This window comes from Bos indicus, chromosome 16 (genome assembly GCF_029378745.1).
Source record: "Bos indicus isolate NIAB-ARS_2022 breed Sahiwal x Tharparkar chromosome 16, NIAB-ARS_B.indTharparkar_mat_pri_1.0, whole genome shotgun sequence".
Taxonomy (NCBI): Eukaryota; Metazoa; Chordata; class Mammalia; order Artiodactyla; family Bovidae; genus Bos; species Bos indicus.
The window spans coordinates 71,912,235-71,936,337 of NC_091775.1; the positions used below are offsets into that span (position 1 = coordinate 71,912,235).

At 52.3% G+C, this 24,103-nt stretch overlaps 1 protein-coding gene across 1 annotated transcript; it reads right to left on the reverse strand.

Annotated features, from left to right (window-relative positions):
• Positions 1-12,313: 12,313 nt before the first annotated feature.
• NENF (neudesin neurotrophic factor) lies at positions 12,314-18,908 on the reverse strand. Its single transcript, XM_019976852.2, has 4 exons — positions 18,692-18,908; positions 14,748-14,808; positions 13,803-13,906; positions 12,314-12,858 (listed from the first exon to the last, which is right to left on the reverse strand). Exons 1-4 carry the CDS (start codon positions 18,857-18,859, stop codon positions 12,682-12,684), a joined length of 510 nt encoding a protein of 169 aa, XP_019832411.2. The 5' UTR covers positions 18,860-18,908; the 3' UTR covers positions 12,314-12,681.
• Positions 18,909-24,103: the final 5,195 nt, after the last annotated feature.

Here is a 24,103-nt window from a genome sequence, read left to right on the forward strand (position 1 = left end):
CATGTCCCCTCTCTCCCCGCTGTCCTTCCCCCCTGACACGTGGAGGTCCTCGCAGGGAGGAGCTGAGAACGGACCCGGTGACCTCTCTGGGACAAGCTGGCCCCTTTCTCAACAGGGAGCAATTAATAACCACCTGCAGGGGCACCTGCTTTTGATCTTTCCAGGGCCCGAAAGGCCCCCAGAGGCCAGGACAGGAGCTGGGCCACCTGAGCCCGGTGAGGAGAACCTAACCGTGTAGGAGGCGGGTGGCGGCCGCGGGAAGCCCAGGGAGGGCAGCATACGGAATCGTTAGAACCCAGGAGCAGGGGTTCCCGGGCAGGGTTGGGCCCAGACTTCTGAGGTGGGGGCGGGTCGGCTGGTGGGCCTTCTCTGGGGTGGCAGGCAGGGCGACGACGCTGGTCCTGCAGCCTGGACTCGCTGCGGCGGCGGGGAGGAGCCCGGCTTCCGCGGGGAGAAGGCGGGGCAGCTGCGCGGCTCGCGCCTAGGACCGGGAGCCAGGAGCCGGGCTCCCTCCAGCACGCCAGGCCGCTTCCAGCGCCTCCTACCCGCAGAGAGGCGAATCGCGAGCCGCCGCCAAAGCCAGAAGCTGCGTGCCAGTCCCAGACTCCGCGCCTCAGAAAGGGGACAGACAGAAAACCAGCATACCGAGAGGGGAAACCTGTTCTCCTGCACGTGTGGGTGTGCACACATCGATATACACGCACACCACACACATAGATACACGCATAGATATACATGCACCCAGCTACACATGTAGATATACACATAGATATACACAGATATGCACATATACACACACCACACAGAGATACACACATAGATATACACGCACATAGCTACCCACATAGATACACACACAGATATGCACACACAGAGAGATATACACAGATATGCAGATATACACACACCACATACATAGATGCACGCATAGATATACACGAACACAGCTACACATGTAGATATACACACAGATATACACAGATATGCACATTTACACACACCACACAGAGATACATACATAGATATACACACACAGTACACACACGGATATGCACACACTATACACAGAGATATATACGTACACATAGATACAGACAGGTCCACACAGGCACACACATGTCACACACACAGATGTACACACACACAACACACACAGATACACACAGATATGTACACAGTATACACAGAGAAATACACATACACACAGACACAGACAGGTACACACAGGCACTCACGTCACACACACACAGATGTACACACACACAGACACACCAACACACACACACATATACCCTCACCACAAACACAGATACACACCACAGACAGAGCTGTGTACATACACAGAAACAGATACACACACAGATACACAAGTACACACATATAGGTACATACCACACAGATACACACACACTGAAACCGCAAGCTCTCTCCCTGCAGCCTGGACTGTGGGTCACGCCCCTTGAGTGTCAGAACCAAGTCAGCCAATCTCATGCCCTTGACTGGGGTGGGGGGTACTTTTCTGATTCTGAACTGTCTGCCCCTGGACCCATTACCTCCCCAGCCCCAAAGAGCCCCCTGGTTTGAGATCCTGTATTAAAAGGAAGCTCAACATTTCCATCTCTGGAGGGACATCTTGGCCGATGGTGGGGAAGTGCCCACCCCTGTCCTGGGAGAGAATCCTCTGCATTTAAATTGCTCATTACACAGGAAACACAGGGAGACTCCTCTACTGAAAGTGAAAGCACTCAGTCATGTCTGATTCTTTGCAACCCCATGGACTATACTGTCCACGGAATTCTCCAGGCCAGAATACCCAAAGGAGCCTTTCCCTTCTCCAGCCCCTTCTCCAGCGGATCTTCCCAACCCAGGGATCAAACCCAGGCCTCCTGCATTGCAGGTGGATTCTTTACCAGCAGAGCCACAAGGGAAGCCCAAGAATAATGGAGTGGGTAGCCTATCCCTTCTCCAGTGGATCTTCCCGACCTAGGAATCGAACTGGGGTCTCCTGCGTTGGAGGCAGATTACCAACTGAGCTATCAGGGAAGCCCCTACCAACAGGAGGTATGGGCTAAAAGTGTTCTTCTGGACTCCGTTTAAACATCGCCTCCTCGTGGAGGCCTCCCCAGCCTGTTCCGTCTGATGAGTCCCTCTGCCACCCTACTGCTCTCCATCCCCTTCGGAGCACCTGTCATGGGGGGAGTTCTGTTTTTTGAGGTGTGTTGCCGGTCTCCTCCCCTAGACAGCAGACCCCCAAGGGCAGGGTCATGTCAGCCCCTTCATGTCTGCAGACTCAGGATCTGGCCCAGTGCCCGGCACGTAGTAGGTCTCTGTAAGTGTCTGTCAAATGACTCGACTTCACAATATCAAGTGGTTCTAGATGAACCGCGATGAACTGATGGATGATGGATCTATGAATTAGTGGCGTGGGTGGCATCGCCAATTCCGAGAAGAATGTCGAGAGAGGCAGTTCCTCTCCTGTCCCACAGACCATTTCCAGATTGAGAGCACGGTGGGCCGAGGACTGTCCTGCCCTCTGCGGCGTTTCTACCAGGCTTGTGGTACACCTGTACGTGCAGGGGGATGAGGGCCGAGCCTAGGCTTCTTCCGCATCATCGCCTCACCTCCTGACCCTCCAAAGGCATTGGACTGCTTGAATGTGAGAACTGATGAGACCCCATAGATTCCGAAGACGGCTCCACAACACAACTACCTGGGGGACATTTAAGAACACCACTCTGAGACCTGCCCTGCTGGTCCTGAAGTTAAGACATCACCTTCCAACGCAGGGGCTCCAGGTTCAATCCCTGGTCGGGGAACTAAGATCCCACATGCCTCATGGCCAAAAAACCAGAACATAAAACAGAAGCAGTATTATAACAAATCCAATAAAGACTAAAAATGGCCCACATCAAAAATATCAGTTAAAAAAAAAAGTAAATTAAAAAAAAAGTAAATAAAATAAAAAGACCAATTTGTGGATCCTGCCAAGAACTTAAGTCCTGACTCTGCCGCACACTCTGTGAGCTTGGAGAAGTTAATTAACCTCTCTGTGCCGTGATTTATTCACTTGTAAAATGGAAATAGTAATAATCCCAACCTCAGAGGTTTGCTGTACGGATCAGTCAGAAACGTACATAAAGCTCTTGGTGCGACACCTGACTCAGTAAATACTGAATAAACATAGCTATTATTGTCTTGATTATCTCATCACTAGTTAGCGACTGACGTGGGGCGAGCATCCAAGCCTTCTGATCCCGGATCCAGTGTTCTTTCCAACACGTCACTCTGAATGTGTACACGGTCTTCCCCCTGAGGCCAGGCTCACACTCGGCAAAGTGGACATATGGCCGCTGCCCCAGGACCCTTGAGTCAAACTGAATGGAAGGGAGAAACTGGACCTGGGAATGAAGGACAGCTCTGACCCCCGGGGAGCAGGCAGTCGGAGAATGTGGGGCTTCAGCAGGCAGCCTCTGAGTCCTTTGAGAAGCCCTTTGGCTGCTCCTGTTAGCATTTCATTATGGAAAAATTGGGAACCAAAAATAGATGTTCTTGAGGGGAGCTTAATCCTCAGGGCTTTGCAAAACAGCTGCTGGAGAGTTTCACGAATCAACCACCAGGGGGCACTACCATCCCATGCAAGTGGTGGGTGGTTGGGCCAGAACTGGAGCATAAAAAGCCCAACACCTCAGCACAACCTCATGCCCCAGCCTGTCCTGTTCAGGACGCGGTGGCTAGCGTCCTGGAAGATCACGCATTCCTGGTCCTCTTTGCAACTCAGCCCACCGCTCTCCTCCTCGGGGACCTGTAAGAGCAGGGTCTTGCCTGTTTTCCTGGCTTCTTTCCTTCACCTCATCCTGCCCCCAGCCTATCACCAGGCCTACCACAGCCCTGGACACATAGCAGGCACGTGTTTAGCCACCTGATGTGAAGAACTGACTCATTTGAAAAGACCCTGATGCTGGGAAAGTTTGAAGGAGGGATGAGAAGGGAACGACAGAGGATGAGATGGTTGGATGGCATCACCGACTCAATGGACATGAGTTTGGGTGAACTCCAGGAGTTGGTGATGGACAGGGAGGCCTGGTGTGCTGCAGTCCATGGGATCACAAAGAGTTGGACATGACTGAACAACTGAACTGAACTGAACTGTTGGTTGGTAGATGGATGTGTGAAGTCCAGTGTCATTAATAAACTGTGGAAAGGAAACTGCCTATGCCCTGTGGGAATGGTGAGAGTGTGGAGTGATATGGATCAGAGAGAGGGTTATGGCTGATGGTTAGAGGGAGGGTCATGGCTATTTGGGAAAACAGGGTAGAAGGCTTAGGCGAGGAATCATCAGAGGTAGCTCAGAGATCCGATAATGAGAGAATCCTCATTATCGATAGTGAGAGAATCCAGCTCCAATCCTTACCTCAGAGCCCCGGGCGGCAGCACCAGGATTCGGGGGTGATGACCCCAAGCAGCCCAGAACCGCTTAGCTGACCTCAGGTGGGCACCACTGGCCCCAGGACCATCGGTAGCGTCTCCTGTCTCTGGAGTGGTTTGTAGCAGCCACCACCAGGCTGGGAGCTCCCGCGTGGCCTGGCCCCCGCCGCCTCCTCTGGGTGAAGCCCCAGGGCTCAGCACCCTGAACCTGTAACACATGTCAGTAGTCCACAAGTCGCATTCAAGAGACCCTCAAGGATTTGAGAATCTCTGCCTGTAGCCAATCATGTGTGTGCATGCTAAGTCACTCAGTCGTGTCCGACTCTTTGTGACCCTATGGACGGTAGCCCGCCAGGCTTCTCTGTCCACGGGATTCTCCAGGTAAGAATACTGGAGTGGGTTGCCATGCCCTCCTCCAGGGGAGCTTCCTGACCCAGAGATGAACCATCATCTCCTGCATTGCAGGCGGATTCTTTACCTACTGAGCCACCTGGGAAGCCCCCAGCCTAGCATTTTGCATTCTAATTCTACCTGCCCGGAGGTCAGCCTCCTCTGGAAGACTTATTTTCAGGTAGAATGAGGCTGCGTGGAAAGAGCGTAGGGTGGAAATAGGACTTGTATTGGAATCCCAGTTCTCCACCCGTTAGTTGACTGTCAGAGGTGTGATTTCCCTGACAGTTTCCTTAGCCTTCCTGAGACCCAGTTCATCACCCAGGACATGTTACTACCTCCTTGCAGAGGATCAGACAAAGAGGCGAATACCCAGTGCATAGCTCACGCCTGGCTCAGTGAAGTGCCACTCACGATTGTCACCGACAGCAGTGAACAAGAGGCGAGTGGGGCCCCAGCATCAGTGACCAACGGGGTGAGTGTGCAGAGGAGGTTCGAGGCCAGGTCCAGCCGGGAGGGGCGTGCACGGGGTGGGCTTGTCTCCGTGGAGGTGACCAAAGTTTGTGGTCACCTCCACAAACTCAGTACCCCAGGAGAGAGAGGAAAGGGGGGTGGGGGAGTCATGCTCAGGAGTGGGGAGAAGGGGAGCAGCGTGATTGACAGGCCACACACCCCAGCGCACCTCCCGGGCTGAGAGCATCCGCTTTCCCACCTCCGGCTACTCTCCAGGCTCTGCCTCTCACCCTCCCCTCTCAGCTGCCCCTCTTCTTCCCTCTCTTGGTTCCACCGCAGCCCAGCTTCCCTCAGTCTCTCTGCCGCACACGCTGCTTCACCCTTCGGCCATGCTTTTCCAGATCTTTCCCAGCACCCTCTGCAGCTCCTGACTCTGCCTCCCACACCCCAGGGGCTTCCAGAACCTCAAGTCAGCAGGAGCCCCAAGTCCTCTTGTCCCCCTGGAGGGGCCACTCGAGAGCGGTGGGGTCACAGGCATGGCCTAGACGGAGCAGAGAGGAGGTTTTGGCAGGAACAAGGTCGCGGACCTGGCTGGAGGGTGGGCTTTGAAGTCCTGGGCAGAGACCTGAACAGTGCAGGTGAGGCCTGGGGTGAGCTCAGCACATGATGGGCACGTGTGATTTTAGGCCTCCGGCAGCAGGACTGGGTCTCCTGCGGGCAGTCCCCCATGAGAGGTCCTGGACGGGGGTGGGGGCGCAGCCGATGGAGGACCCCCAGTGACCCATGGGGCAGGGACAGGGCAGCTGTGTGGGGACAGACAGGGGTGGGTAGTCTGGGCAGAGGGGCAGCTCCTTCATGCATTTCTTCCCTTTGGGCATCAGAGTGGGTGGTCCTCAGGATTTCTGAGAGGAGGGGCAGCTCAATGGGCCCTGCCCAGCCCGCACTGGACACCAACACTCAGGGCCCGGCTTCTTCCCTCCACCCTCAGGCTTTCTGAGACTGTCCACGCTGGTTTCCATCTGCTGCGGTTGTTGCCAGGGGAACCACTGACTATTTTTACATGTTCCCACATGACAAGCCTGTGGACAGGCGCAGGTGTGGTGGGTCAAGGAGGGACCTGGGAAGCAGCAATGCCCAGTGGGCTCTGGAGACCTTGATGGGAGGTAGGAGCTGTCGTGAGGCCTCAGGAGTGGGTCCAGGATTCAGATCTACATCCCTGGGGCGGGGCATACCAAGGGGAGGGGTGCCCCAGGTGTGGGAACACCAATCCATTCACTCACCCATTCATTTCATCAAACACAGAAGGTGCTGTGTGGTGGGCCAGGTAGGGGAGAGAGCTGAGAACGGGGTGAGTGCATCTCAGCCTGGTGGAGAGATGGACAAACTAAACACAGATGCTTCCACAGGGTACCATGGGTACCATCTTGGCAGAGAGGGATCCAGGAAAACTCCCTTGATGAGAGGACATCTCAGCCAGGATAAGGCTTTGCAGGCGACGTGGACAAGGCGTAAGAGCATTCCAGGCAGAGGGACCAGCATGGGCAAGGGGCCAGGGGAGACTGTGAGTGAGGCACCTTCGAGAACTGAAGTCACTTAACTTCGGCAGTGTGGGCGAGGGTGGAAGCTGGGCAGGGCCCCAGGGCATCAGGTGGAGGGGGGGTGGGACAGCTGCACCACAGCAGGTACCCCCAGGCACACCTGACATCAGGCCTCTGGCAGCATGCCTGGAGTCCACACAATGCCCTGGCAGGAGCGGATAGGGAGGGGCACGACTCCCCCTTGCCCTTGGGACTCTGGGAGAATCTCCAAGGCTTCCGGGGAACCACAGAGTCTGAGCTCTTGGAGGCAGATTCCATCAGTGGAGCTGGGTTGCTGCTCATAGTTCTGAGCTGAGCAATTAGTGTCCCGGGAAAGGGGAGACAGAGAGACAGAAAGTGCCATAGCTGGTCAGCCTGACTTCTTCAACCCGAGCCTGTTCCCAAGACCCCAGACACACAGTTAAAGTTTGCTCTCACCTCGATCCATGATCCTTCCAGAAAGTCCAAGAGGCCATTGTCCTTAAGGTGGGGGTAGAAGGGGATGGACACGGGGAGACAAAGTGATACCACCCAGTGTCAGGAGTGCACTCTCACGTACGTGCACACCTCATGCACGTATGCGACCAAGCCTAATCCTAGAAGCCTTGTGAAACAGGTATACTGGATCCCACCCCCACCCCCATTTTAAAGGTTAGGAAACGGAGGTTAGGAAACGGAGGCTCAGAGAAGCTGAATAACTCCTCCAGGATCATACAGGTAGGAAGTCATGAAATCAGGATTCAAACCGGGTCAGTCTGATGCTAAACCCTATCTCCCCACGAGATGATTTGCTCTATAATGGAACTTACAGCTGCTTGCCAGGCACCAAGCTAAGTACTGCAAACCAAAATGCAGACACCATCTCATCTCCGAGAATCTAATGAGATCACATGGGAGGAATGATCGCAGATTGTATTTTCCCAAAATGGCCCATTGCCCCCTTGAGCCAGGGTGGAACTCTGTGTCTGCCTTGGCAAGTAGAAGTCACGCTGTCTGGTGCTGAGGCTGGGTAATAAAAGGAGGCTCAACCTGGCCACCGCGCTGTGAGAAGTTACACGTGGAGAGGACCGGAGCTCCTGCTGGCAGTCAGGCTCACCACAGGCCCTGTGGTTCCCACTGCGCCCTCTCAGGGTTCCTCACACTCAATCTCTGAGCACTAAGAATAGCTGGTTCACACCACGGCCCCTGTGGTTCCCACTGTGCTCTGTCAGAGTTCCTCACACACAATCTCTGAGCACCAAAAATAGCCGGTTCGTGCCACTAAGTTCTGGGAGTGATTTGTAAGCCATGGTCACTGGAATGAGAGGTTCATAAACTGTAAAGTGCTATACAATGGTCAGATGTAGTTAGTAAACCTAAGTTTGGCATAAGGGGATTGTGTCAATGTCTTAGGAAGTAAATTTTGTCTTAACCAGGGTTCTCCCCCAAAAGCAAAAACGGAGCAGGGGCTTGTGTGCAGGGACCCACATTTTGGAAATGATCCATGGGCTCGCACAGTTCAAGGATGTGTTATGGGGGACTTCCATAGCGGTCCAGTGGTTAAGACTGGACTTCCGGCAGTGGAAGCATGGGTTTGATCCCTAGTCAGGGAACTAAGGTCCGGAATGCTTCACAGTGCGGCAGGAAAAAAAAAAAAAAAGTACTATGGAGTGGATTCCCACTGTGCAGAGCTGGGGCTCAGCATCTCCTAGGAGCCCTGAAGGATGGGCCTCAGCGGGCGGGATTGGTCTACTGGTGTCAGCCCTGCTGCTGGAGGGCTGCCCCCTGGAGGCTAAGTCCTTGCACCCGCTGTTGGGGATGGCTCGGGGCAGCTTGCCTGGCCGAGAGCCGAGGGGAGAGAGCCGAGTCCGCACTGAGAGCTGACACCACGTGTGCTGAGCTGACAGACTGGGAAGCGACGCGTGAGAAGTGAACAGCACACTGCAGCCTCAAGGCAGCGACTACCTCCGCTGCCCCGGACGGAGGCCAGCGGGACCAACCCCTGCCTGGACGGCTTCCCCACCGGCCGTGGGGCAGCCTGCTCCCCTGTGCAGCTGCAGGCCCACGTGAGGCCTGGAAGCTGCTGTCCCCAGAAGCCTCTGTCTGCTGACAGAGCCCCAGTAGGCCATGCTTGCCAGAGCCTGGGGCTTTGAGGAGCGGCCTTTTGAAGGAAGTCAGTGTAGAGGGTGAGACTGCTTTATTCAGACCCTTAGTTTTTCTCCAGGAAGCTTATGAGGTGGTGAGTAGAAGCCTGAAGGACATGGGGTGTGTGAGTCTGGGGGTCATCTGTCCAGGCTGGGACCCAGGCAGGGTGCCCTCTGCACGACCCCACCTCTCGGAGCTGGCTTGCTGGTCACACCCCTCGGCCAGCTCCTCTGTGGGCTGGTCAGCTCCACTGATCTCCGTTATGGGACATTCAATACTTAATAGTCTTCCAAATGGAGAATGAGGTTCCCCGCTCCAGGGCCTTGCTTCCGGCCTGTCCAGCTTTAAGCCTCTTCGTCCCGGTTATGGGCCGGGAGCTGGCTCAGCACCACCTGCAGGGGAGGCCTGGGCAGCCGGGAGCACGCGGAGGGAGGAGGACCTGACTGTGCTCCCCCTGGGGGAGTGTGGAGGGGCTGCTGCTCGCTGGGGGAACTTAGATCTGGGGAAGGACTTCATGAATTACACCACCACCTAGCATAGGCCAGGAGCTGAGTGTCCCCTCTGAGAGGTTGAACTTGAACCTGTGTGCTTAAGAACCCAGCCCCCATCCACCTCCCATCACCTTTCCTTTACCTTCACTTCTCCTAAGGCTTGCTTATATGGGAGACCCCATTTCAGCTCCTGGGTTGGGAAGATCCCCTGGAGAAGGGAATGGCAACCCACTCTAGTATTATTGCCTGTAGAATCCCATGGACAGAGGGGCCCGGTGGGCTACAGTCCATGGGGTCACAAAAAGTCAGAGACGACTGAGCAGCTAACACTTTTCACTTTCACAGTCCTGGGTATAGGTCATGGGTCCTTTCCTCCTGCTTCATTCCAGGGTGATGCGTGACCTCCCCACTAGACCTGGGGTCCTCTGCTGGAAGGGGTTCTCGCCTAAGAGGCTGGTGCAACTCTGTCCCCCAGGTCTACTTAGGACTGAGGGGTTTCCTGGGACGTGAGAGTTTCAGTGTAAAACCCAAGAAGTCCGGCAAGTTTGGCCACCCTGGATGTTTTCATGTTTGGAGGAGACAATCTCATCAAAAGGCAGTTACAGGGGCTTCCCTGGTGGTCCAGTGGAAGACTAAGACTGAGTTCCCAATGCACAGTGGGGGGCAAGGGGAGGGGAGAGGGTTGCAGGTTCAATCGCTGGTCGGGCAACTAGATGCCACATACCACAAGTGAAGGATCCTTAGTGCCACAACGGAGATCGGAGATCAAAGATCCTGCATGCCCCAACTAAGACTTGGTGCAGCCAAATAAGTACCATAAAAATGTTTTTAAAAACCCGGCAGTTGTAAGGTGTGCGCTAAGCTCTACGGGATCCCAGAAGGGAAGGCTTCTTGGCAGAGGTGCATCCCGGCTGAGTCTTGTATGAGGATATAAACCTTTAAAGTGAAGAAGACATGATAAGCAAATGTGGGAGAAGGGATAAATGGGGCAGCAGGCTTTGGGCTCCAGGGATGTGTGTGTCCTATAGAGGCCAGTGGTACAAATCCTCAGGCCAGGCTGTATCCCCTCCCTGCCTGCACCTCTCCTGCCAGCCCCCACCTCCAGCAGAGTGCGTCTGAGGTGCCCAGATTTCTGTGTGCTCAGCCCTGACAGAGGCTTACTTGGAATCTGGTGATGAGAGACAGTCTTATTCAGAGAAGACCCTTGCTGGGGTGTGGGAGGTGGTCTTTGACGTGCAGAGCAGGGCAAGAGGCAGAACTGCCCCAGCAGTGGGGATCCTAAGACCCTGATGGGAAACTGTGCTGTGATGGAGGCGAGGGGAGAAGAGAGAGAAGTGGGGGAAACAGGAGTCCTGAAAAGTCCCCAGGGACTGGGCTTGGAGACCTCGCTCACCCTGCAGAGATGGGGCTCTAAGAAACGGAATCCTAACCCTTCCTTTGCTCGGTGATGTTGGCAGTTGGTGGCACGTAAAGGAAAGTCATCTCTCGGGGGTCCCCAAGGACTTGTAACCATTATTATTCATTCACACATCATCTGTTTCAAGGCAAAATGTTCCAGAAGAGACCGCCTTGGCAACATGAACAACTTCTTGAATTCCAGGCCACAGAGTCCTGCCTGATAAGGTCTAGACGCACTCCTCTCGGATGGCCAGTAAGCTCTCAGCTTCTTGGCTGGGACCCAGGAGTCCGCTGTTAGTCTGGACACACCAAAGAGTAAAGCAAAGGTCAAACCTGGACCTTAGTAAGGATGGGGATGAGTCCTCCCCGAGGTGACTGGTGAGGTAGTGCTCCTGAAAGTCCATCTGGGCCCAAGTGTATCACAGTCTCTAAGGGAGCTCATTACAAATGCAATTCCCAGGCGGCATCCCAGAAATACTAAATGCTAAGCCTTGGGGGTAGGATACAGGAATCAGCATCTTCAACAGTCACCCTCGGAGAGTCTTCTGTTTAGTATAATATTCTCTTTTGATGGGTAAGTGCTATTTATTTTAATAAAAGACAAAGTTTTGTGTCAAAGAAATTCGTCTCTGCTATAAAATTTCCAGGATGAGTCTAACGCAGAATTGCTCAACCTGGGCACAACTGGCATTTTGGACCAGGCAATGCTTTGTTCTGGGCACTGTCCTGTGCATTGAGGATGTTTAAAAACATCCCCACACACTAGATACCAATAGCATCCTACAGTTGTTAACAACCAAACATTTCAAAACAGCTCCAGACACTGCCAAAAGTCCCTTAAGGGAAAAATCCTGCCCTCAAGAGTCTTTCCTTATGAAATCTGAGCTGAGTTCAGTGTGTTGCTTGTTCTTCACCGCTGTTGGAATCACCTCCAGGCCAGGCCCTGCACACACGGAACCCCCGCCCTCCTCACCACTTTCCAGCTGCAGGTGGGGCTAAAGCCAGTTCACATCATCGCTCTCCTGGTTGCGGCGAGGAGCCAGGCCCTTTAATAGCTCCCTTTCCCCTTCTCCCTTGTGGCTTGTTCCCTGGTGGCTCAGATGATAAGGTATACATCTGCAATGTGGGAGACCTGGGTTCAGTCCCTGGGTCGGGAAGATTCCCTGGAGAAGGGCACGGCAATCCACTCCAGGGTTCTTGCCTGGAATATCCCATGGACAGAGGAACTTGGCGGGACAAGTCCGTGGGGTCGCAAAGAGTTGGACACCAGTGAGCAACTAACAGTTTCAGCTTCCCCTTCTCCACCCTTCCACCTGATGCACCCCCTTTCTGCCACATCTCATGGACGCCTCTGCTGCCTCGCCCCCTCGCTTGCCAGGCAGACAGAAAGCCGGCCAGCAGAGACAAGTGGCGCTAATGAGGCTCCAAGAAATGCCCTGCAGGGAAGAATCCTCCTTTCGCAAAAACAGGAAGTTTATTTTGGTGCTTAAAGTACACACGGCCACAGTAGAAAATCTGACAAGTATAGAACAATATAAAGAAGATATAAAGGCCACTTGTAATTCCACTGCCCACGAAGCCCCCGCTGACACCTAGGAGGCGTCCCCCCTCGGCCACCATGACCTCCCCGCTGGCGTGCAGGCAGGACACCCGGGTGAACAGAACACTTGACCAAGGGTGACGAGAGCCATTCAGCGTTCCAGGTGAGTCGAGTGCTCTGTTCAGAGCCGGTGGTGACCAGAGGCTCTGAACGCCTGTTTTGCAGGAGATCTTGCGTTGGAGGGTCTCCCCGCCTTGCCTTCCCAGGGCCAAACTCCTGACGATCAGAACTCGTCCTTTATGTCAAAGTGGGGCTGGTCTTCAGGCTTGAAGTCCAGGTTGGGGCTGCCGTCCTCATTGAGGATTCTTCGGGCCGTGTAGCCGACGATCGGGTATTTGGCTTTGTACACTCTGGTGAAGACGTCGTCCAGGGATTCCAGCTCCTCGGCCGTGAGGCCCGTCTTGGGGAGAAAAGCCCGAGAAACCCAGGGTTGGGAATGAATGAACTGGACTTGGCCCTGGCCTCTCACACCTCCTCCCTGCTTTATTCTCCCCATATCCTTCAGGCAAGAGAAAAAAAATCTCTCGAAAATCAAATCGCGGACAGCTGACTTTTGAAGAGGCCAACCTGTGTGCTCAGGAGTGTTGGGGGGAGGAGATGGGGGAAGCAGGGGCCACATCAGGTTGCGGGGTTTGGTTGACGTGGGGATGAAAGGGTCCAGAGAGCTCCCAGGTGGTGTGGGGGGCGCCCTGTGTGGTCTGCAGCTACCTCCTCCCCGGAATGACTCCCACTGCTCTCTACCCTCCCCCCATTACAGATCTGCACACCCTCCGCACTCCACAATTTCTTAATTTGTTTCTGTAATGTTGTCACTCCAGAGTTTGACTCATCTGAGTGACACTGGAATGAATGCCAGCCTTTCTGTTAGGATGACTGAGATGACCCTGAAATGGTCTTTGTTAGGGCTGTTGTCTCCTTCACAGAAATATGAGCATGGGGGAGCCTCTGCTTCATCCCCTGAGCAACCAGGAGTGGCTTGGGAAGTAGGTCTCAGAAACGAAGAGCAAAGCACCCAGGGGCTTGGGGAGGCGGGGGGCAGACTGTAAGGGGGATGGCACTGCCAAGGCAGGCGGGAGCCAGACTGTGAGGACCACTGAGCTTGATCACAAGTGCCCAAGAGTCTGGCCTTGACTCTGCAGGCAGTGGGGAGCCATGGAGGATTTTTGAGCAGGAGTGTTAACAGTGAGGTCTCTACTTTAAGAAAACAACCAGCCATCACACGGAATGGACTGGAATGTACACAGACTAGTTAGGAAGCTTTGCTATTGCCCAGGGTGTGTGTCAGGGGGAAGGCCATGGCCAAGGAGGTGGGGCACTCTGACAGAGGCTCAAAATCTGGCTCACGGTGTCATGGGTGAGGTCTGCAGGGTCCAGGGACATCTTGGCCACCCCTCTGGTGGAGTCCTTCCCGGTCAGGGCGTTGTAGGGGGCTCCTCGTCCATAAAACTCTGCAGTGGGGAGGACGGAAGAGGATATGAGCAGGTGTGCGCAGAGCAGCTAGGAGCGGGCGTGGGGGGCTTCTGAGAACCACCCCCCCCAAGTTCTGGAGAGACTCCGGCCTGAGGGGAGGGTCGGCAGTGAGGAGGGGAAGTCCAACAAGCCACCCCAGCCATCTGCTTGAGTCCCACAGTTCAGAATATGGAATAAGTCATACATGCTGGGCCAACAGGTGACTTTTTTTAAAAATATAAGATGAAAACAATCTCTTAAAAATATCTAAAATGTAAACAAGAGGAATGTCCTGTCTGCCTAAATGCTCATGGAAGCCAAGGCTATTTCCATACGTCTTTGGTTTGGTATTAAATAAACAACGAACCATTACAAGACAGCTTCCATGATATCAGCTACAGTTTCCATTACAGAAAACACAAAAGGGCGTTAAAACGTTCTACAGTGTTCTATGATCTCAACCCTTTGCTAAGTAAAGGGTTTTTTTACTAAGGCAAATCATCCATTTTGACTCTGACTCTATAGGCAACAGGGAGCCATAGAAGACTTTTGAGCAGGAGCATGATATTATTAGAAAAACACTGCTGAAGTACAGCACCGACAAAGACAATGAGCTCAGGGACTTCCCGGGCAGTCTAGCCAGGGTTTGATCCCTGGTCGGGGATTTGAGATTTTGCAGGCCACACAGCACAGCCAAAAAGAAAAAAAAAAAAAAAAATTATGAACTCACTCTGGAGGGAAAGGACTTGCCTGTGTTCCGTCTGCTCCCTCACTCCTAGAACGCCCACTTTGGCCACCACACCCCCCAGAGGTAAGGGTACATGAAAGCAAGCCACTTACCCTTTCCAGAAGTGACATCGAACACCACCCCCTTGACTGCCATGTAGATGGGCTGATCTTCCTAGAAAACAAGAGGGAAGGTGTGAGGAGGAAGCAGAGAGCCCTGCTCTTTTGGCTCAAGTTAGTAACATCTCTTCCCATCAAGGGCAGTGCAGGGGGCGGTGGGTGAAGGTACAAAGCAGCCGCTGTCAGTCAGTCCTCAGCCAGCACATGACCCTACCTGCAGAATCATGCCTACTCACAAAACCTGGGAAAAGTTACGAAGCTTCATGACAAGTCTGCGGCAATACCTTTCTTTTAAAGAAAAATCAGGAGCTAAAGCAGCTCAATTCAGATAAAAATTCAAAAGAATATTGAAGTTACTTAAATCGGTTTAAATTTCCTTTCATTTTCACCACACGTGGCTGTAATCAGTGCAAATGATCTATGATATGTTTTGCTTCTTATAGGTAATATTAGTTCATACAAACATTGTCATGTGTTGAAATAACCAAAACAGCTGTCACTTAAACAGCTCTGTCGTATTTTAGTTATGCTGTATCTGTTTACTATTCTCCCATTTTGGCTTATCTGGATGGTTTCCAATTCCTTAGAACCATAATGGCAGCATTACGAATACCTTTCAAGTTACTTTCTAATCTGTTGAGCTATTTCCTGGAGGCCTATTTCACTATATCGAATTCTGGGGCCCAAGTAGATGAACAACATAATCACTTTTTATATTTTACCAGTTTGTCCTTCAAAAAGCCATCTATGGCGCTAGAAATATACAAGCAATGCCGTTTCCTCGCAGCTGTAACCATGGGTTTTACATTTTACAGTTTGCTATATTTGTGGGTATTCAAAAGGAAGGACAGAAAATAAAATGTAGTTCCTAAGTGACAGGTAAGGACTCTGGAGGAATTTTAAGTTAAAAACAGATATTGTATATTAACACATATATGTGGAATCTAGAAAAATGGAACATGCTAAGTCTTTTCAGTCGTGTCCGACTCTGCGTCCCTTTGAACTGTAGCCCACCAGGCTCCTCTGTCCATGAGGATTCTGTAGGCAAGAATACTGGAGAGGGTTGTATGCCCTCCTCCAGGGGATCTTTCTGACCCAGGGATCGAACCCACATCTCTTGTGTTTCCTGCGTTGGCAGGCCAGTTCTTTACCACTAGCGCCACTTGGGAAGCCCCTAGAACACAGTAGGTTCTGTGAAAGACCCCAGCAGCCGGGACCCCTGTCTTTTGTGATCTCCAATCTGAAGCGTCCACCGAAGATTCTGTGCAGCTCCCTGCTGGGGGTCCGAGCTCTCAGCACAAAGTGCACCGCAGAGTCTGGGACAGGAGGGTCTGCCCTGGCGTTCATCCAAAATGATTATCATACAAATGAGACCTCATCGCTAGGTGTTTCAGAGCGACTTGTTTACAAGGTCCACAATCCCACAGCAGAAACTCTTGGGGATCAGATGTGTTTTGCAATTCAGAACTTGTCAGATTTAGAAAGGTGTCATGAGGCACATACCAGAACACCTACGGGGGTCTGAGGAAGCACCCCGTCATCAAGGATATCAGTATTTCACAGTAAAGCATAAAGGTGAACAGTCATACTAGGTGAAGTGAAGTGAAGTCGCTCAGTCGCGTCCGACTCTTTGTGACCCCGTGGACTGTAGCCTACTACGCTCCTCCGTCCATGGGATTTTCCAGGCAAGACTACTGGAGTGGGTTGCCATTTCCTTCTCCAGAGGATCTTCCTGACCCAGGGATTGAACCCAGGTCTCCCGCGCCGTAGGTAGGATAAATAAAGTCTATAAATAAACTTGCGTAGCTCCAACAAGGTTCCGTTACCAAAGGCGTTCAGATCAGGCAGGGTTTTGCTGTCAAATGATATTAAAAAAAACCTTCTGCTTTTCAAAGCTTCTTTTCTTCGATTTCTGAACTGCGTAAGAGGATTACGGGTCTGTTACACTGCCTCTTGTTTGTATCTTTAATAATAAACTAATAAAAATAATATTAATAGCAGCTAAGATTGTCTAAGGTTTACTGCGCGAAGACTACTCCAGGCTTCAGCTAAGCAGTTTGCACACCACCATCTCATTTAATTCTCACAAAACCCCCACACAGAGTAGAAACTCTTATTATAGCCAGTATGATGGCCAGTTTTATGTGTCAATTTGGATTGGTGACAGTATCCTTATTCAGCACTTATCTAGGTATTGTACAGAGGTATTAATGTAGATGCGATTAATATCTACAACTGTTGGCTTTGTGTACAGAAGATTATCCTGGATAATCGAGGTGAGCCTGATGCTATCAGTTGAAAGGCCTTAAGAGCCTTTGAGTTTTCCCTGAGGAGGAAGAAATATACCACCAATGGACTGCAGGATCTGTTCCTGCCCAGAGGTTTCTCGCCAGCCCCTTCTGACAGCCTGACCTACTCAATTCAGACTTACCTAGCCAGCCTGCACAATCACATAAACCAATTCTTGCAATTAAAATATATAAATATATATATAGGGATTTCCCTGGTGGTCCAGTGGTTAAGAATCCAAGCTTCCACTGCAGGGGGCATGGATTTGCTCCCTGGTTGGGGAACTAAGATCATGCATGCCACGTGGTGCAGCCAGTATATATATATATATATATATATATATATATATACACACACACACATACATATATATATAATTTTTTAACTGGTTCTGTTTCTGGTGGAACCCTGACTGATAACAAGTATCACAGATTTAAAAAAAAAATTGAGATTTTTCGCTATTTGCTCAAAGGGACTCAAACCCAGATATGATTCAAACGCCTAATGCTCTAATGAGCATTATACAAACAGTTAACACTTCTGAGAGTGAAAAGGGATGCTATTAATAATTATCCCGGGACAACAGACATAAACCAGAACCACCCAGGGCAAACCTCAGCACAAGCTGCACTGAACTGCCTCTTTCCCCTCTTACTACAGACATCCTCTGGGCTCCACACCTGGAAACAATTTTTCCCTTAACCTGCTTCCATCTCAAGTTTCCCTCTCTCCTTCCCGCAGCTGAGCACCCATCAATAATACCTGCATAAAAAACCAAGGGTCTTTATCTTGCAGCCTAGGCATGGCTGCTGGATATGACCGCCACTTAGAACTCTTTCTTCCCTTGGGTTCTGTGCTGGGGGTCCCTAGGATTACCCCTAGATTTGGAGATTCATGAGAAGGACTCAGAGAATTTGGCAGAGTTGGACTCTGTTCCCAGGCTCCACAACCATCACACTGGGCCCCACCAACCAGAATGGTCAGGTGACTGTGAGCGGTATCCTGGAGTGCTGACCGGCTGAGGAGGGTGGGATATCTCTGTTTCTAACCTCCGATCTCCCCCTCTGCCGGCTCCCCCAGTTCTGGTCTAGCCCCAAGAGCACAGGTACTAAAAACCAGTTTGAGGAGTCCAGGGATACGGAGGCCAGAAGACAGAAGAGCAGGGAGACACTGGAGCACCCCTGGGCCTGCCCCCACGCCCGCCTAGCCCAGGGAATAGGCCTTGCTGCCCTCTCTCCCTTCCCCGGAGGAGGCAGAAGTGTCTGTCCCCAACTGATGCTCACACTGAAAACAAAAAAGTTTCTCCGTTTCCTGTACTGACTGCGAGTCAAAACGCGTCTCAAGGAAACAGCTCCAGGGAAGAGAGAGGGAGAGCCTCGGGGTGGGTGTTTCGGCCCAGGAAGCGGGGAGATGGGCGCCCCGCCGGCTGGGGACCTCCCCGTGCCCCCAGGCGGCGATCAGGCCTGGACAGAGGGCCGGGCAGGCCTCGCGCCCCGCTCGGGGCCAGGACTCCGGGAGGGGGCGCCCCCCGAGGCCTGCGCCTGCTCCCTTGCACCCGGAGATCTCTCCCGCGCGCCGCGGCCTCCCGGGGGTCTCCGCCCCCATCTCCGCTTGGCCGGACTCGGCCCAGTCCCCGGGCCCGCGCTCACCTCCTCCCCGCCGTAGCGGGCCAGCTCCTCCTCCGTGAAGAGCCGCACCGGGGGACCCCGCTCGGCGGGACGCGGCGCCTGCCCGGCCCCGGCTGTGGGGAGCCCCACGGCCAGCGCCACGATCAGGGCCAGCGCGACCAGCCGCCGCCCGGGCGCGGGGCCCGCCATGGTGAGCGCGCCGAGCCGGGCCAGGGGCGGCCTGGGCGGCGGAGCCCGAGCGCGCCCGCCCCGCGGCCCCGGAGCCCCGCCCCGCGCGCGCCGGCCCAGCGCCGGGAGGCCCGCGAGCCGGGAGCCTAGAGCCGGACAACGTGCCTCCCGCGCGCGGCGTCCCGCGCTCGCCCACCCCGACCCGGAGACCGGAAACTTGGAGCTGGGTTGATGGGGTCTACAAACTACAGACTGAAAATTTCGCCAAAGAGTGGCACGTGTCACAACAGTCCCTTGTGTTAAGATTACAGAGTTGACTCAGCCCAGCATTCCAACACCTAGGAAGATGTATTTATAACCTAGGACCCCGACTTTCTTAATTCATTTTTACTTTGGGCTGATTTTTTTTTCTTCCCAGTTGTGTTTAAATTTCGGGTTTCCAAAGGATTTTTGCAAAGGTGGGGCACATCAAAGACATACCTGAATAATAATAGCTAACGTTTGTGCAAGGATGTCTTCATTAATTTATTCAGCAAATGCTTTTTGGGGTTTCCACATACCAGGCCACTGAAGACACATAGCTGAAGAAGGCAGATCCACGCCCAACGGAGTCTACCTTCTATGGGTGGAATAGACAAAAGGAGTACAGTTAGGTGGTGATGAATGCTACAGAGGGGAAAAAATAGGCAACTGAACAGGGAGCATTGGGAACTGGAATTTTAAATAGGCTGTGGGGGAAAGCCCCAAGGAAGACAGTATTTGTATAAACGTCTAGAGGAAATATGCTCAGATGGTAAAGAAAGTGAAAGTGAAGTCGCTCAGTCGTGTCCCACTCGTTAGGACCCGGTGGACTGTAACCCACCAGGCTCCTCCGTCCATGGGATTCTCCAGGCAAGAATACTGGAGTGGGTTGCCATTTTCTTCAACAGGGGAATCTTCCCTACCCAGGGATCCAACCCTGGTCTCCCGCATTGCAGGCAGACGGTTTAACTTCTGAGCCAAGAATCCGCCTGCAGTGCAGGAGACCCCGGTTTGCTCCCTGGGTGGGGAAAATCCCCTGGCAAGGAAATGGCAACCCACTCCAGTATTCTTACCTGGAGAATTCCATGGACAGAGGAGCCTGGCAGGCTACAGTCCATGGGGTTGCAAAGAGTCAGACACAACTGAGTGAGGAACACACATAGGCACTATGGGAAATGAGGGAGGTAGCTTCGGCGTGCGAGGAGCAATCCTTGCAAAGGGAAAACTGCAGAAATGCTGAGCAAGGAGAGTGTCCTGCTTGTTGGAGGTACAGCAAGGAGAGAACGGTAGGCAGTGAGGTTGGGGGGGAAGGGGGTACAGGGGGCTGGAGGCAAGGGGCAGATCTTGTGAGGCTTCACAGCTTTTTTTTTTTTTTTTTTAATGACTTTGGCTTTTAGGCTGAGTGAATGGAACAGAGGAATGAGTTAAAATGTTCATGGAATGACTTTGGCTTCTGTGTGGAGAAGAGACAGAAGTGGGAGCTACTGTTATAATCCAGGCGAGAGATGATGGTGCTTTGGCCCCAGTCCATAGCAAGGGAGGTGATGAGAAGTGGGTGGATCACGGATTTGTTTTGCATGTGTGGCTCACAGGATTTGCTGACAGGTGAGACATGGGGTCTAAGAGACAGAGAGGAGCCAAGGATGACCCTGAGGGGTTTGGGCCTGGGCAGCTGAAGGATGGAGTCTCCACTTACTGAGATAAGGAGAGACAGTAGGAGGAGCAGGTTTGGGTGAAGATCAAGATCAGGCTTGTTCACTCTGAGAACACTTAGACAGCCAGGTGGAAGTATCAAATAGACAGTTGGCTGTATGAGTCTGGAATTGGAGGGAGAGCTCAGGCTAGAGAGAGAAAATTTGGAACCCTTGGCATTTAGTTTGTATTTAAAGCCACCAAACGGATGAGATCATCAGGAAGGGCATGTAGATTGAAAGGAGGCAGGACCGAGGACTGAGTTCTTGAGGCTCGCCAACATTTTGTGGTTGGAAGAACCAGCCACCAAAGATGGGCTTGCTGTGTACTAAGCACTTTTACATGTATTAGCTCCTGGCACCCCACTCCAGTACTCTTGCCTGGAAAATCCCATGGACGGAGGAGCCTGGAAGGCTGCAGTCCATGGGACCGCTGAGGGTCGGACACAACTAAGCGACTTCGCTTTCACTTTTCACTTTCATGCATTGGAGAAGGAAATGGCAACCCACTCCAGTGTTCTTGCCTGGAGAATCCCAGGGATGGGGGACCCTGGTGGGCTGCTGTCTATGGAGTCACACAGAGTTGGACACGACTGAAGTGACTTAGCAGCAGCAGCAGTAACTCTGTGAGGCTCCACTGTCCATGGGATTTCTCAGGCAAGAATACTAGAGTGGGTTGCCATTTTCTTCTCCAGGGCATCTTCCAGATCCAGGAATCAAACCAGGGTTTCCTGCATTGCAGGCAGATTCTTTACCAACTGAGCTACGAGGGAATCCCATTCCACGTAGTAAGTAAGAGCTGTTATTATCACCCATTTTGCAAATGATGAAACTGAACTGCACAGACCTTAAGTGCCTTGCTCAGTGTCACACAGTAGGTGGAAGAGCCAAGATTCAAGCACAGGCCCTATGTCCCCGAGTCTGCCCCTGACCACCAGTCTATACTTCCCTTCCGTGATTGTACCAAGTTCTCAGCCCTGTACTTCTTCAAGAGTGGGCTTTGATTACAGAGCAATCTAAACAGGACCTGTCCACAAACCATCTGAATCTTAATTTCCACATCAGTAACATACCAGCCTACCTCCTAGATAGGACTGTGCTGAAACTAAAAGTGATACAGATGTGAAAAGCTGTGTAAGCTGTGCAATATCCATGTTACACCGTGTCACCAGGTCTCCGGGTTAGAAGAGGCCCTGCTAAGCCTAGAATATCACCCCTTTCCTGATGCATCCTGTTCCTTGGCATACAGGGTGCAGCATCTCTGCTTGAGCCCTTTTCTCTCCCTATAATTGTATTGTTAGGAACTGCTTTGGGCCCAAGGAACTGCCTATAATATCTACTGGTCAGATATAGCTTCCCCGTCCCAGAGACGCTGAGTGTGAGTCTATAATGGAATAGCGTGTTCACACGCCCTTGGATTTCTCCAGGCATCCTCCTGATTGCTCTTTCCAGATTGAAGAGATTTCTACTTGAACCCAGATTTGTTTTCCCAAATGAATCAGCCAGTTACCTTCAAGGAAAACAGAAACTACGGCTGTACTGTAGGGAGTTGGTTATATAGGTGATGGAAGAGGCTAAGAAGCAACCCTGAGGGAGCCCAGAGATTAGCAAAACAGGAAGATTGGTAACATCGGGAGTGTTTTAGAGCTTAGGAGCCTGGGTCACCTGATTGAAGCTAGAACCACACACATACACACACACACACACACAACGTTTGCATCGGGCCTAGAGCTGTGGAAGGGAAGCTGCTGGGGCAGAGCACAAAGGAGAGAAAAACCCTGGCTTCCCGTTTGTCCAGTTCTGCTTCAGGCTTCCAGCAGAGCTTCCTCTTGGCTGAGCCCAGTGGAAACCCAGCCTTCAGGACCTGTCCCTGTAACCCAGAGCAGGAGACGCAAGAATGGGATCTGAGAGCAAACAAGCCCAGGATCAGCCCAACCCAGCCTCCACCAACCTGGCTTCTACCTGCTCATCTTGTTACTAAGTCCAAGCTCTCTTGGCTGGCCGCACGACAGGCCAGTGAATCTGAGAGACCAGAGGTTGAGGCATGGAAGAGACTTTAATCAGGGAGCCAGCAGACCGAGAAGATGGCAGGCTAGCACCTCAAGATAACCATCTTATTGGGGTCTGGATGCCAGGTTCTTTTGTAGATCAGAGAGAAATGTCAGGCTAGTGTATGCTGCTCGGTTCTGTCTTGTCACAACAAAGATTTGGGGTGACGGACATTAAAGCTCTCCTTGGCGTGTCACAGCTCTCAGGTCTTGGACAGTCCGTGTTATAGCTCTCAGGTCTCGAACAGACTGTGTTATAGCTCTTAGACAAATCAGTGTTACAGCTCTGTGTTACATCTGTATTTTATTTAGATAATAGCAGGAAAATCCATCTTTGAGGCGTGAGGGCACGTCGATCCAAAGACGCGAAGAGAATGCCCCAGTGCGCAGGAGAGAGAGTAAGAGAGAGAGAGAGAGAGAGAAAGAGCGCAGGCACGTGGGGTGAGGGAGGGGGGCGGTGGGGGAAGGGGGAGAGAGAGAGCCCTTTGGCTCTTTTTATATGTCATTTTCTTCCTCCTGGGCCTGCACTATGCAAATTGGGCTTAGCCAGGAGTGCTGTTCTACCTGAAGTCCTCACTCAGGTCCTCAGACCTTCCTTTGACCTTCCTTTGCTCTATTTTTGCAGGCTTTTCCCTTCCTTGTCTTTTAGCCACCGCCGTTTTGGACTCCTGTTTTCTATTCTAACTACCTAACAGAAAGAAGCAATGAGGAACTAAAGTCAAAAGGCAGAGCAAAGAGGGAGAGGCAGTGGGGAAGTAAAGTGAAAGGGTCTACAGTCTTGCAAAACATCTCCAGGGGAATGGCCAGCCTTTGGAAGAGGTGTGTTAATCTCTTCGATTCACAGGTGGGCAGGGACAAACCGTCACTCCAGGAGCTGAACAAAGGCGCTTTAGTTTACAGTCAGGCCAGGTGGGGGGGTGGGGGGCAGGGAGGAAAGCCAGGAAGTATAATTATAATAACAAAAGCAACGAAAAGCATGTCAAAGAAACAGTTTCCAACACAGAGTCAGAATCGGCTTCCTTCCTGCAGCCATCCGACTGTCTCCTAAGGGCCCCTCCATCAGCCCCCTCCAGCCACATCACCTTCTGTTTGGATCCCAGCCTGGGCCTCTGTACTTGGGTACAAGTCCTCATGGGCCTGGGGCGCAGGTCATCATGACCCTCTTGTCACCCAAGTCTCAACTCACAGGAATCTACCGTCTTGAGGCCTTTCTGGACTCCCCATGATCAGCGCCTCCTCCCACAGCCGCCCTGGCACTCGCTATGCTATCTCATATTCTCTTTTCCTTTATTTAGAGGTCTGGTCACTATGTGAAATTACTTTGTTCATTTCTTTATTCAACTACTCTGGGTACCAGCAACTGCCAATCATATCCTTGTCAGAGGCCCTGGGATACAGAAATGAGCCAAACACATAAGCACCTCATCTTCAAGGAGCTGAAACAGTACAAGGAGGCTGAAAATATTGGTGGCCAAAAAGTTCGTACGGGTTTTTTTTTTTTCTGG

Bases quoted from the DNA above. Each gene is read 5' to 3' on its own strand.
- NENF (XM_019976852.2), bottom strand. From the start codon at position 18,859: ATGGCGGGCCCCGCGCCCGGGCGGCGGCTGGTCGCGCTGGCCCTGATC. The intron at 14,809-18,691 runs GTGAGCGCGGGC...CTTGTTTTCTAG, and splicing joins CCCGCTACGGCGGGGAGGAG to GAAGATCAGCCCATCTACAT. The intron at 12,859-13,802 runs GTGAGCCAGATT...TTTCTCCCCAAG, and splicing joins CAGACCTCACCCATGACACC to ACGGGCCTCACGGCCGAGGA.